The sequence below is a fragment of the Tachysurus vachellii genome, chromosome 14 (assembly GCF_030014155.1).
Source record: "Tachysurus vachellii isolate PV-2020 chromosome 14, HZAU_Pvac_v1, whole genome shotgun sequence".
NCBI lineage: Eukaryota > Metazoa > Chordata > Actinopteri > Siluriformes > Bagridae > Tachysurus > Tachysurus vachellii.
The window spans coordinates 2,181,854-2,195,103 of NC_083473.1; the positions used below are offsets into that span (position 1 = coordinate 2,181,854).

Consider the following 13,250-nt stretch of genomic DNA (forward strand, 5'->3'; position numbering starts at 1 on the left):
TTTATTGTCATCACCACAACACATGTGACACAAACACAAATTCTTGGGAGAGAACTCCAGAAATTGCAGAAACAATTAACATACAGGTGAAATTAACAGGTGAAAATGTGTAATTGTGACAAGTGTGTTCGTAACTCATTATTTAATTTACAATAGTCTGTTATATTAATTCTTATATTAGAATGTTTATTATGTTTGTCACTGTTAAAAATTAGACAACGAGTAATATTAAGAAGGGGGGCACGATGGCTTAGTGCTTAGCACGTTCGCCTCACACCTCCAGGGTTGGGGGTTCGATTCCCGCCTCCACCTTGTGTGTGTGGAGTTTGCATGTTCTCCCCGTGCCTCGGGGGTTTCCTCCGGGTACTCCGGTTTCCTCCCCCGGTCCAAAGACATGCATGGTAGGTTGATTGGCATCTCTGGAAAATTGTCCCTAGTGTGTGATTGCGTGAGTGAATGAGTGTGTGTGTGAATGAAAAAAAAAATGAATGAATGAATAATATTAAGAAGTGGAATGCAGATAATGCCTATACTTGTCTGTATGGGTTGTTTATTCGTCGATGTGTTGGTGATGCCTCGGGGCTTCTGTAAGGGGAGGGGAATTGCTTGCGCGCGCCTCTTCATTCAATACAGACGAGTGAAGGCAAGAGCGTGTGTGTGTTTCTTCAACCTTCTCCGGTTACTTTTTCCCTTTTTAAGGGTACAACACAATATGCTCATACATAGTCAGTACACACAGTGTACTATTAGACATACTTACAGTAGCACTACACATTATATGCAATATGTACTTACATACAAACACCTTGGAAAGACAAGATAACTTTTTAGATAAACTTAATTTTCCTAAACTATCAGAAGAGAACAGATGTACTTTGGACAGAAATTTAAGCATTGAAGAACTGCAAGAGGCATTACAGTCCATGAACACTGGAAAAGCCCCCGGGCCTGATGGCCTGCCGGTAGAAATCTATACAAAACTTATGCCACATTTGCTTAATATGTTTAACGAGTCATTTGAGAAAGGAATCTTACCCCCTTCATTAGGATCAGCACTAATAACACTTATATTAAGTCCAGGCAAACCTTCTAATAACAGGTCATCCTATAGGCCGATATCCTTAATGTCTTGTGACACAAAAATACTTTACAAAGCAATGAGAAGCTATGAGAACTGAAACGTGTACAAAACCTCGTTATGAATGATCAAAATGGGTTTGTTCTTGGAAGACAGACCTTCCATAATACACATAGGGTTCTTAATATACTATATAAAAAGCAGAATGCTAAAGACCGTGCAATCCTGTCATTGGACGCTGAAAAGGCCTTTGATAGGATTGAATGTGAATTCCTGTTGAAACGCTTAAAACATTTGGACTGGGAGATGGATATCTTAAATGGATCAGGCTACTTTATAAGGATCCCCTCGCAGAAGTAATAACAAATAACCAAATCTCAAAGCCAATTAGTTTAAGTAGAGTCACACACCAAGGCCCATCATAAGCCGTATTATTTTTATTTGCAGTTGAACCTCTTGCCATGGCAATTCGAAATAGTCCAGATATAAAAGGTATAACAGTAGGTGAAAAGGGACATCGTCTATTTTTGTTTGCAGATGAAATAGTATATTTCTTACAAAACTAGAAACTTCTATCCCGGCACTTTACAATACTCTAATAGAGTTTGAAGCAGGTTATAAAATTAATAATAAAAGCGCCCTATTATTTTTAAATGGAGATGAAAGGAGAAACCCTGTGTATCATACACAATTTGCAAATTCTCCAGAAGTATTTACATATTTAGGAATTAAGGTGACTCCCAGTTTGGACAAAATTGTTTCAACTAATTATGACCCATTAAGTGACGTGACATACGGCTAAGTACGGTGACCCATACTCAGAATTTGTTCTCTGCGTTTAACCCATCCAAAGTGCACACACACAGCAGTGAACACACACACACCGTGAACACACACCCGGAGCAGTGGGCAGCCATTTATGCTGCGGCAAAGTGGGGGGAGCAGTTGGGGGGTTCGGTGCCTTGCTCAAGGGCACCTCAGTCGTGGCTGGCCCGAGACTCGAACCCATAACCTTAGGATTAGGAGTCTCAACCTAACCATTAGGTCACTTGAGAGTTGGAATACACTACCGATTTTTATGATAGGACGCATTAATATTATAAAAATGTCAATTCTACTTAAGTTTTTATACCTTTTCCAGTCAATCCCACTTCCACTAACTGCTACATTTTTACATTTACATTTACAACATTTAGCAGACACCCTTATCCAGAGTGACTTACAACTGAGCAACTGAGGGTTAAGGGCCTTGCTCAGGGGCCCAGCAGTGGCAGCTTGGTGGACCTGGGGTTCGAACCCCTGACCTTCCGATCAGTAGCCCAACACCTTAACCACTGAGCTACCACATCCCTAGCTACCACATCCCTTTTTACCTACACTCAAGAAAATATTTACTAGATTTATTTGGAATAATAAACGCCCTCGATTACGTTAGTCCCTACTATATCTACCACATGACCGGGGAGGACTTAGAGTGCTAAATATTAAACTTTATTATTGTGCAGCCCAACTCTGTACAGCTATGTATTATTTCAACAATACTGACCCCTCACCAATATGGGTAGATATGGAAAAAAGTGAAATGCCAGTCTCACTACAGACGTATCTTTATTCTTCCTCAATTAAAACACTTAAAAAAAATACCAAAAATTATTTTCTTAAAAATACAATATCTGTATAATACATTCACATAACAGTCTTTCTCAGACCCCTTCATTATCATAGGAACCAGTTCACCTCTAATGCTTGGCATTCATTCTTGACTCAGACCTTGAATCAAATGGCCACCTTAAACAACGGGACAAATGGCACAAAGAGACAGATGATACCCTGAGTTACCTTGCCCCTGTCCTTTACTATTAATGAGATACAGGAACCACAAGTCTAATGTAAAGTTTGAATCTAACTAGCATTGTAACTGGATTTGGCTTCTACATGATCCACAAAAATATGCTAGAACTAAAAGGAAATAAAACAATGACTTAAAATTATTTTCCCACACCTGGCAGAAGCGATATGGGATTTAAAAACTGGACGTATAAAGGAATTTGCCAAGTAAAAGATTTATACGGAGAAGGTATATTATGTCATTTCAACAACTGGTGAGAAAATATGGTCTCCTTCAGAAACACTACTTTAAATATCTGCAGCTCAGGAGCTTTGTACACTCTCAAATGAAAACCTGCTCAGAACCTTATTGTCAATCAGGAAAACCACACTTTAATACTTTAATACACTTTAATACTATTGGCTCAAGCCCAGAGCATTAACACAAGGTGCAAACTACTGCAATACAAATGGCTTTTAAGGACATACAGTACATTATCCCTGTAAAATGAAATAGGTTCAATCCCAATATCTCTGACAACTGTACAAAGTGTAAAGATGAAACTGGTCACTTTTCCACTGTGTATGGGAAAGTAAAGAGCTTCAAATATTTTGGAAGGAAATTCTTACTATGATTGGTCAGTTAATTGGAGATAATGTTCCTCTTGACCCGAAACTGTGTGTATTCCATCTATACCCAATAAATTTGGTCGTAAATGCAAGAAAACGTAAACTAATAGACTTTAGTTTGCTACAGGCCAAATGTATTATTGCATTAAAGTGGAAAGACTCTCAAAGACCCTCTTCTAACCAATGGATCAAGGAAATGTCCTTAAACCTTGCTTTGGGAAAACTGACATTTGTTATCAAAGGGAAGTTAAATTAATTTTATAAAATCTGGACTAACTTTCTACACTTCTGTGATCAAGTGGACTTGACAACAGAATAATTTGGGAGAAAAACAAGGTTAAAGAACACTGAATTGCTGCAGTTATTACTGTATTATCAAAATATTATCTAATTTAAGTGTATTTTTATGTAATCTTTTTTTATATTTTTTATTGTACTTATTTATTTATTTTATGTTCCAATTGTAATTGTTCATTTTGATATTTAATTCCTTGTAGGGTTTCGCTTTTGTCTTGATGTGGAAAAAATCTAATAAAAATAGTAGTGGAAAAATATAAATGTAAAAATTAAAGCTGTTCACAGTTCATTATTTAGTGTAACATCACATGACCAAGACCAAGTCAGGTTAGATAGAAGAGTAACTGATGGTCCATGATGTGTGATCTGAGAGTTCTGCAGTAAATCAGAAGATCCTGACATGGTGATGAAGCTCCAGAGATGAACATCAGCTCAGTGGCTCAGGGATGAAGTTTAAGATGATCTGAAATCCATGATGAGATCAGAGCAGACCATCTGAGAGAGGAAAGGAGAGGAGAAGGTGGTGAAAATAACAACTTTATACCATGTAAAAAATGCCAAAGTTCATCTCTAAAGAAAAGAGATAAATAATTGGTGCCACCTTGTGTTGGTCATTAACTCTATGGTTGTGTGTTGACTGCTGTGTACGTCACACTGTCGGACGTTGTGTTGTTCTGAACACTGTGATGATGTCTGTTTCCATCCTGTAGAGAGATTCAGATTCAGATGATGAAGAAACACTGAAGAGTTTTTTTCTGTTTATTGTCTAAACTTTGACATTAACTGCACTGTTCTGTTTACTGAATTCTGTTCACTTACATTTATTAAAATATTTCACACTTTTCTTGTCACATTTCTAATTTAATCCCCTTAAACACTTGGCTTATTATTGTGGCTTCATATTAGATTAATAACTGATAATAAATGCTATAAATAAATAATATTAGTGTAAGAGTCAGAACACTTCAGACTGAGTGTGTGATGGTGACTGAAAAAAACAGGACAATGTTTTTACTTTAATGTAAAAGTCCAGTTTTTTCTCTTTGTTCCTAACACATAGAACCTGGAACATAGTGAATAAATAATACTGATGTAAGTCATGACCTCAACACGAGTGTATTATGTGACTGAAACAGGTTTGTTTGTGTTTGAATCTCGTCTCAGTCATTTATAGAAATCCCACAGAGCCCCTTCCCTCCATCTCAGTCTGAACTTTCACCTGCACATCAAGATCATTCTCTGTGCTCAAAAAAACTGCTCCATGAAAAGGAAATAAAAATAACACAGAAAATAAAGTACCACAGAATGACCAGAAGTATAAAGTTTAAATAAAAAACTTTGAGGCTTCTTCTGACCAAAGTTTCTGATCTTGTCTAATGTACCTTTAAAATGACAGTGACACAAAGTAGGCAGGGAGGGTTGCCATGTTTCTGTAAACTCCCCACCTGAACTACAACCAAAACCCAATGATGTTTTTATACCAGAAAAAAGTCGTTAAAATTTTATTTATTTATTTTTATTTATATGTTTTCGTACCTGTTCAGTGGAGTCAGTGGCACGTCTGAGACCTGATGATAGGTGATGATTTTCCGTTTTCAGAAACATAAAATAAATATTTCAAAATTATAATATTAGACAATAAATTTAGACACATGTTAAACACAATTACCACAAAAATTCTCTCTGATTCTTTCAGACATTAAACCTACAATTTTAACCAGTTTTACCTTTCACACTTCTGTAGTACACACACACACAGATGATGACAAAGATGATGAAGATTACGATCCCAACATATAAAATAATCCAAATGATCCCTCCAGTCTGGTGTAAGTCTGAATCCTCAGATAAAGATCCTCCCTCATTAACACTGTCCTCTAAAACACACATTAAACCACACAGAGATATCAGTACAGCGCTGAGGAAAACGTGTCCTCAAAGAAAATCTATCAAACATCAGACTACATTTACTGATATTGTTCAGTGTTTTTCAGCCATACATGCAGATGATGTCATCACTGATCCTTAAATAATAATCAGTGTTGTGCTGCTATAATAATATGAAGTGTTTTATTAAAGTTTATCCAGGAACAATAAGAGATGTTTAGAACTGGAGCTCACACCAGATTAAGAAAAGCCCTGTACTTTAGACACACCCCCTTGTCATGTCATTAAAATCTAACCAGGTTCCTTTTTCCATCCTAATGTACTGCTTTTTCCATGAAACCCTGTTCAGAGTGAAAGGATCACAAACACTGGATCACTTTCATTTATTCTACATTTATAATGTTTTAATCAACTGGAAATGGAAAGTGAAGATATTTTATCAATGTCAGATCAGAGTTATTGGTTAAGAACCATTTCAGTACTTTATCAGATCACAAGGCTCTTAGATGAGGATTGAGTGTTGATTATTGAGAGGAAGTGACTGAGTGTGTGCTGAAACAGTAGTGAAATACAGGACAGGAGGTGTGTGTTCTCCTCACTCAGTCTAACACAGCCATGAAAAGCTTTAGAATGATCTGTGGGAACATTAAACTGTGTAGTTCTCTCTCAACCAGGACTGAAAAACACTGACATCTACAGGAAACATGCTGCTCAAGTCACTCAGTAACTTTCCAGACATTTTAAACTTTGTGTACTGATATGTGTCGTACTCAGTATCGTCTGAGATAAATCCACTTACCAACAACTGACAGTTTAACCTTCTGGACCAAGACAGATTCCTGTGTGTCTGTAATTATCATGGAGCTGCTGTAGATTCTTGTATCATTAACACTGATGTTCTTCATCACCAGGGAACAGTTTCCTTTAAGCAGCTCGTCCTCAGGAACGTCCACACGACCCTCATATCCTTCACCCTGATATGAATCTTTACCCTTTCGCTCAAACACAGTCTCAGAATCAATAAACCACTTAACGTCAGGTGTTTTGGTGGACAGATGACTCCAATCACACGGCAGGACAGCTGTGGAACCCACTGGAGCTGATATCTGAAGACCTTCAGAGACACAGAAAAACCTTTTAGGAAATGATCTGATGTTAGGAACTTTATATTTTTATTTCTTTTATAGAAACTGATTGTTTTTGTTGTCCTGTGAGCTTCATATCTGATCACTTGTTCTTGTCCACATGAAAGTAAAAGTTATTTAATTGTTGCTGCAGGATCTCAGTCCTGATGAACATCTCTAATCTCACCCAGATGACCTCTGAACCTTTCTGACAAACTTTCTACAAATAAAATATTGTCTGTGTCTTATTTATGTCTGTATTTGTGTATTTTTCTAACACATCATCTGTTAACTCTAAATAAAGTATTGATTCCTCTCTATAATAGATGTTGTTATTGTTCCTTATTTCCAGGTCTGTTATCTGAGACACTGTGACTTCTATAATTAGTCAATATTTTACACTGAACACTTTACTCACCATAGACTGAGAGCTTAACATTCGTTTGTTTCACTTCCACATTGTTATTAATGACCACATGTACCACTATAAAGGATTTGTAGATTTTGTCATCAGTAAATCTGACGTTCTTCAACACCAGGGAACAGTTTCCTTTACGCAGCTCGTCCTCAGGAACATCCACACGTCCTTCATATCCTTTACCTGAATATGCACCATCACTGTTTCTCTCAAACACAAAGTCATTATTGATATGCCACCTAATAAGTGATGTTTGTTTGAAGTCTTCAGGCAGTTTACACGGCAGGATGACTGTGGAACCCACTGGAGCTGATACAGTAACCAGAGATTCTGCACTGTCTGTGGGAGAAACATTACAATCTACAGGATTTGTAACATTTGACAAAACATTGTTGTGATATTTGATTCAATAGAAGGACACTTCTGTCTTGTTGGTGTTGTAGAACCTGGTCACTCACCCACACAGGCACAGACCCATAAGATGGAAATATAAAGGAGGGACATGATGTCTGGAAGACTCTTGTGGAGTGTTGGCAGATTTTCTGAAACAAACAAACAGAGACACGTTATAAATAAAAGTGACAGAACAGCTGACTGATGTCACACACACTTCTATAGCAGTTAGCATGTGTTTAACTCTTCAGTGAATCCAAATATTTACAAAAGTCTCTTAATTTCACTGGTTTCATTTTTCAGGCAGATTAAAATCCTTGTAAATATACTGTGTTGACCTGTATAGTGTGACCTCAGTGGGTAAGACATGGCCTACTGATCAGAAGGTCATGGGTTTAAATCCCAGTAATATCAAGATGTCTTTGCTTTATGTTTGATCATGACACTTAACCCTCAACTGCTCATTTGTATGATGAGATAAATGTTGGTTGTTCTGGATAAGAGCGTCTGCTAAACACTGTACAGGGATCAGGATACGAGTTTTAGTGTTTTTACTGAGTATCAGATTAATAAGAGACTCGTTACATCATAAACAACCTGAACTAACTGCTGAGAACTAAATCTAATCAGCCTTCACTAAACAATGCTAGGAGCTAAAAATCCTGCTCTATCACTACATTACACCATTTATACTGATTTACTTTATACACAGAAATCTACCTTTCAGTTCACGTATGAACACGTGACTGAGTATAACACGTGTACACAATCATTCATGTAGAAAGAAGGAAATCATCAGCTTTTATACAAACACGTGAATTTGTACAGAGTTAGTTGTAAAGTTTGTGATATTTATTCACTATTATTCACTATTAGGTGGATGTTTAGGCATTCCTGAAGTAAACACTGCAACTCAACCGTGCAAGACAGATGAGAGAGAATTAGAGTAAAGTTACACATGAAAGAAAGATAGCGATACATGTAGAAAACAAAGGGAGAGAAACAGACGAGTGAGATGGAGAAAGGGAGAGAAACAGAAGAGTGAGACGGAGAAAGGGAGAGAAACAGAGGAGTGAGACGGAGAAAGGAGAGAAACAGACGAGTGAGACGGAGAAAGGGAGAGAAACAGACGAGTGAGGCGGAGAAAGGGAGAGAAACAGACGAGTGAGATGGAGAAAGGGAGAATAAAGAACAAATGGTGCTCTACAAAAAAAGAAAAGTGGACAGCGAAAACATTTAATACAGAATGGACAGACTCATTTTTGTTCATACTTCACACTTCACACTAAACCAGTGTGTCTCATATGTTTAGAAACTGTGACACTTATTAAAAGTGACAATGTGAGACATTATGAGACAAAACATAAAGGTTTTGAACAAACATATCCACTCAAATCTGAAGACAGCGTCCCTAAGACAGATTTCCCAGGTCTGAGGAAAGTAGCCCTATACATCCTGACCATGTTTGGCTCTACATACAACTACGAGGCAGCTTTCTCTACAATGAACATAATCCAAACTAAATACTGTTCCAGGGTCACTAATGAGCACCTCCACATGTGTATGAGAGCGGCCCTGACTCCATTCAAGCCCAGGTTTAACATCCTGCCAAGCCTCACTGAGTTCTCACAAGTTCTCTCACTGAGATATAAAAGGGAAAGTTAAGCACTTTATTTAAAGATACACAATTTTCACATTTTATTTATTTTCTCTTATTTTGAAATGTAGCCTTACTTTTATTTATTTAATGAGAGAACGTTATACATATCTACAATCATACATATGTTCAGTTCTATGTTACGTGACAATAAATATTTAGTTTTTGAATTGTACTGAATTTATGTGATTTGACAGTCAGGTGTAACGGCGGGAAACAGAGCGGACCCAAACGCAGGATAGCATAAATCAATATAGGGTTTAATAACTGAAAACATGAAACAGGACGCAGACTAGACAGGACAAATCACAGTAGATGCCGCGCTGCACGAAGCAAGGCGGCACAGTTAAATACAAGAAGACAATGACACAATAAGGATCAGGTGTGATGACAGGGAGGAGCAGACGAAGGCGGGGCAGACACGTGACGAGAAACATAAACAGATGCACGTGGCCAGAGTCCGGGCGGAGTCCTTACACAGGTATTGATTGCTTGCAGATGTTGATACAACTACTAGGCTACATAAATATATATCACACTAACTAGTGAGACTTTATGATCTTCCGGACCTTCGCTTCAAGAAATTTTCTCTTACTGGACCTCTTTAAATTTTAGTTGAATACCTCTGGTTTAGAACATTAAACTACTGACAGAACAGACCACAGATTTAGATAAACGTAACCCACAATATGAGTTAGTGATGTCACTGGAAACAGAATTTAAATGGGGATCTTTTATTCCAGACCACATCTTAAGTAGTGCAGCGTTGTTTATGCAAATCTTGGGATATTGAAGTAGAAAAGTTAAAGCTTATGTAAAGTTGTTGAAAATCAATAAATTCTCTTTATCACATCAGAAAGGTTCTGTCTCTTTCCCCCAGTCACAGCAGTAAGAAATAAATCACAAAATAATAATGTTATAATGTTATAATAATGTATAATTCTGTTATACCAGTGTTATTGACATGTAATCATCTTGTTTAATGATTACATGTCAATAACACTGGTATAACAGAGTTATACACTAAACTGTCTCAGTATTACACTGATATTGATCATATTTCATCACTTACGTTTCTTTGCAAAACAATGGCAAGTTATTTTCCAACAGAAATGTTAAAGTAAATGCACTCTTATCATTTGTATTACGGTTATGCGTGATGACATCATTCTGCTACGTCATCAAGTCGTTACGTTGTTTATGTTGTATCAAGTCCAGGAATGTTCTTCTGCCATGTGAGATAATAAAAACAGCGGATGCTGAAGTGATAAAAGTGTGTTGTGCAAGGTTTGTTTGTTTTCCACACGAGTAATCAGTAAAACTGCGTATTCAACAGGTTATGGGCCCAGGAGAGGAAACAAGCGAACGTCTTGAGTAAGTCTGTTACACGACGTATTACGCGTTATTAAGCTTAACGAAGAAAGCACATTAATGAAAGTCAGAGAGTTTACAAAATGGCAATTAGGACGACGGGAGGTCTGGTACCACAGCTTTTGTTTGAAGGATGCGAAGATACAGTAAATATGACCTTTGGGGAAACAAGATTCCTAGGCTATTTACATACTCTAAAGCTAAAACAGACTATTTTGCATGAGCCCACTGATGTTAACGCAGAAGAGCTAGCCGAAGACAGACGGAAAAAAGCTGATTGCTAGGCTGAGTTAATAAGACTGATAGATGACAAAAGCCTATCACTGATAAGACACGAAGCTGCTGATGATGGCCGGAAAGCCCTGAAAATACTGAAAGAGCATTATTCAGGAAAAAGTAAGCCACGCATAATAAATATGTACACATCGTTAAACCAGCTACACATGATGGACAACGAGAGTGTTACCGACTACTTAATAAGAGCAGAGAACATCATTACAGCCCTGAGAGATGCAGGAGAAACCATGAGTGATGGACTAACCAGTCTTATCCTGAGTCTAAAAGATGTAAAGCAAATGCTAACTGAAAGGTTCAAAATGAAAGACATGGGAAAGTTGAAACAGGCATAGATTTATGCCTTTCCTAGGCATAGATTTTGAACAAACAGATGGTCTAGTCAAAATGTCACAGGAGAGATATGTGTGCAAAATACTAGATTAAGCTGGATTATTCAGAAGATGCAGAAAAATTGAAAGAGAAAAAGAAGTTCAGGGAGGCAGTGGGAAGTTTAATCTATTTGTCCACTTGCACACGACCAGATTTAAGTTTTGTTGTCAGTAGACTATCTCAACATTTTGCTGAACCAACAGAACAACACTGGAACACAGTAAAACATGTGTTCAGATACCTTAAAGGTACAACAACACAGGAACTATGCTTCAGAAGAAATGACACAGAGAAACTAGGTCTTACAGTATATAGTGATGCTGACTGGGCGTCAGATACAAAATGACAGACGTAGTACCTCAGGATGTTGTGTTAATCTAAGTAAAGGAAGTTCTTTGATTTCCTGGAAAACCAGAAAACAATCTACAGTGGCATTATCTACTTGTGAAGCGGAGTACATGTCCTTAGTGTCAGCCATGCAGGAATCTATCTACTTGAAACAGCTACTTAAGTGTATGGACACATACTAATATACACAACCAAAAGTGTATGAGGACAACCAAGGTACCATAGCAAGAGCCAGAAACCCAATCTGTAGGCAAAGGTGCAAACACATTGACATCAAGTACCACTTTATAAGGGAAATTGTAAATGATGGTAAGGTAATTTTGGAGTTTTGTCCCACAGAGAAAATGGTTGCTGACATTATGACAAAAAAAAATTATGACACTCTTATCATTTGTATTACGGTTACTGCATGCGTGATGACGTCATTCTGCCACGTCACCACGTCGTTACACTGTTTACAGAAATCAGCAAAATACACAGCAAATGAAATAACAAAAATAGTGAGAGAGAAGAATTCCAAACTCAGCTTTACCTCAGAGACAGAAGAACATTTCCAGTGTGAATTTAATGTCCTGCTGCCATCTGTTTAGTGTCATATTACATCATCATCCTCCTGACTGTAGGAAGCTTTTACTTTCTCTTTATTTTAGTCTGATCACTTAAAGATTCTGTGAAGTTTCTTGTCTGTAGAATCTCCAACATTAAACAGTGACTACAGACAGAAGGTCTTCAGGCCTGGTCCAGTTGTCTGGTCTGAACATTCTGAGGATTATAAAGTTAAAAAACGATTAAATCTGTTCTTATGTCGGTGTCCGTCCTGGTTTGTAAAACTGCGGTTAATCCAGCTGTAAACACACTTTATTCACTAAAGCATGTTATTTAATCCAGATGTTCTTTACAGAAACACGGTTAAAGTATCAGCGCCGCACCCTGTAGTGGATGGACCGGAAATCTGGTCCTAACAAGTCCTAATGTAGCATGTCTGGAACGAACACCGTCACCCTCAAGAACCACACAGTGATGATCTGGTACTTTTAATCTGTTAATATAGAGATATCATCAGATCGAACAGGGTAGAGGCTCCTCCAACTCTGATATACACAGAGTTTTTACAGGAAGGATCTCAGAGCGCATGCGTCCACCAGACACGTGCAGTGAAAGTGAGGCCAACACATATCGTATGATGAGAAACACCTGGATGTGCCACGTTGACACTTTCTCCCTAAATAAGTACTCAAAGAAAAGTTCCTCTACATTTTTAGATATTTAAACAAAAATGATAAAAACTAAATTTTGTGAAGTTCATCACTTCATCTTGAATGTACAAAGTGTAACATTAATATAAAAAAAATTTATTAGAGAAGAGAAAAAAAACTTTAATACAGAAATAAATAAATAAGAGAAAAGAAAAACTCAAAACAAAAATCCAGTAAAGATATTATTTATACCAGTTCCATCCTCTTCCCTGAACTTCACAAATTTTGACTACAGAGATAATACACACTGGACTCAGACCAACTGTTATTTGGAATTTTGTGCAACAGAATGTTTCCC

At 37.4% G+C, this 13,250-nt stretch overlaps 1 protein-coding gene across 2 annotated transcripts; it reads right to left on the bottom strand.

Annotated features, from left to right (window-relative positions):
• Positions 1-2,696: 2,696 nt before the first annotated feature.
• Positions 2,697-12,799, bottom strand: LOC132857342 (uncharacterized). Of its 2 annotated transcripts, XM_060887313.1 has the most exons (8): positions 12,229-12,799; positions 7,720-7,803; positions 7,262-7,600; positions 6,519-6,833; positions 5,560-5,709; positions 5,369-5,400; positions 4,434-4,536; positions 2,697-4,327 (listed from the first exon to the last, which is right to left on the bottom strand). In XM_060887313.1, the coding sequence occupies exons 2-7, from the start codon at positions 7,763-7,765 to the stop codon at positions 4,453-4,455; spliced, it is 966 nt and encodes a 321-aa protein (XP_060743296.1). In that variant the 5' UTR covers positions 7,766-7,803; positions 12,229-12,799; the 3' UTR covers positions 2,697-4,327; positions 4,434-4,452. The 2 variants fall into 2 exon arrangements, with proteins under 2 accessions (XP_060743296.1, XP_060743298.1); XM_060887315.1 differs by lacking the exon at positions 4,434-4,536.
• Positions 12,800-13,250: the final 451 nt, after the last annotated feature.

Coding starts and splice junctions, on each gene's coding strand:
- LOC132857342 (XM_060887313.1), bottom strand. CDS start 7,765: ATGTCCCTCCTTTATATTTCCATCTTATGGGTCTGTGCCTGTGTGG. Junction 7,601..7,719: donor ATGGGTCTGTGCCTGTGTGG/GTGAGTGACCAG, acceptor TTTCTCCCACAG/ACAGTGCAGAATCTCTGGTT. Junction 6,834..7,261: donor TGTTAAGCTCTCAGTCTATG/GTGAGTAAAGTG, acceptor GTGTCTCTGAAG/GTCTTCAGATATCAGCTCCA.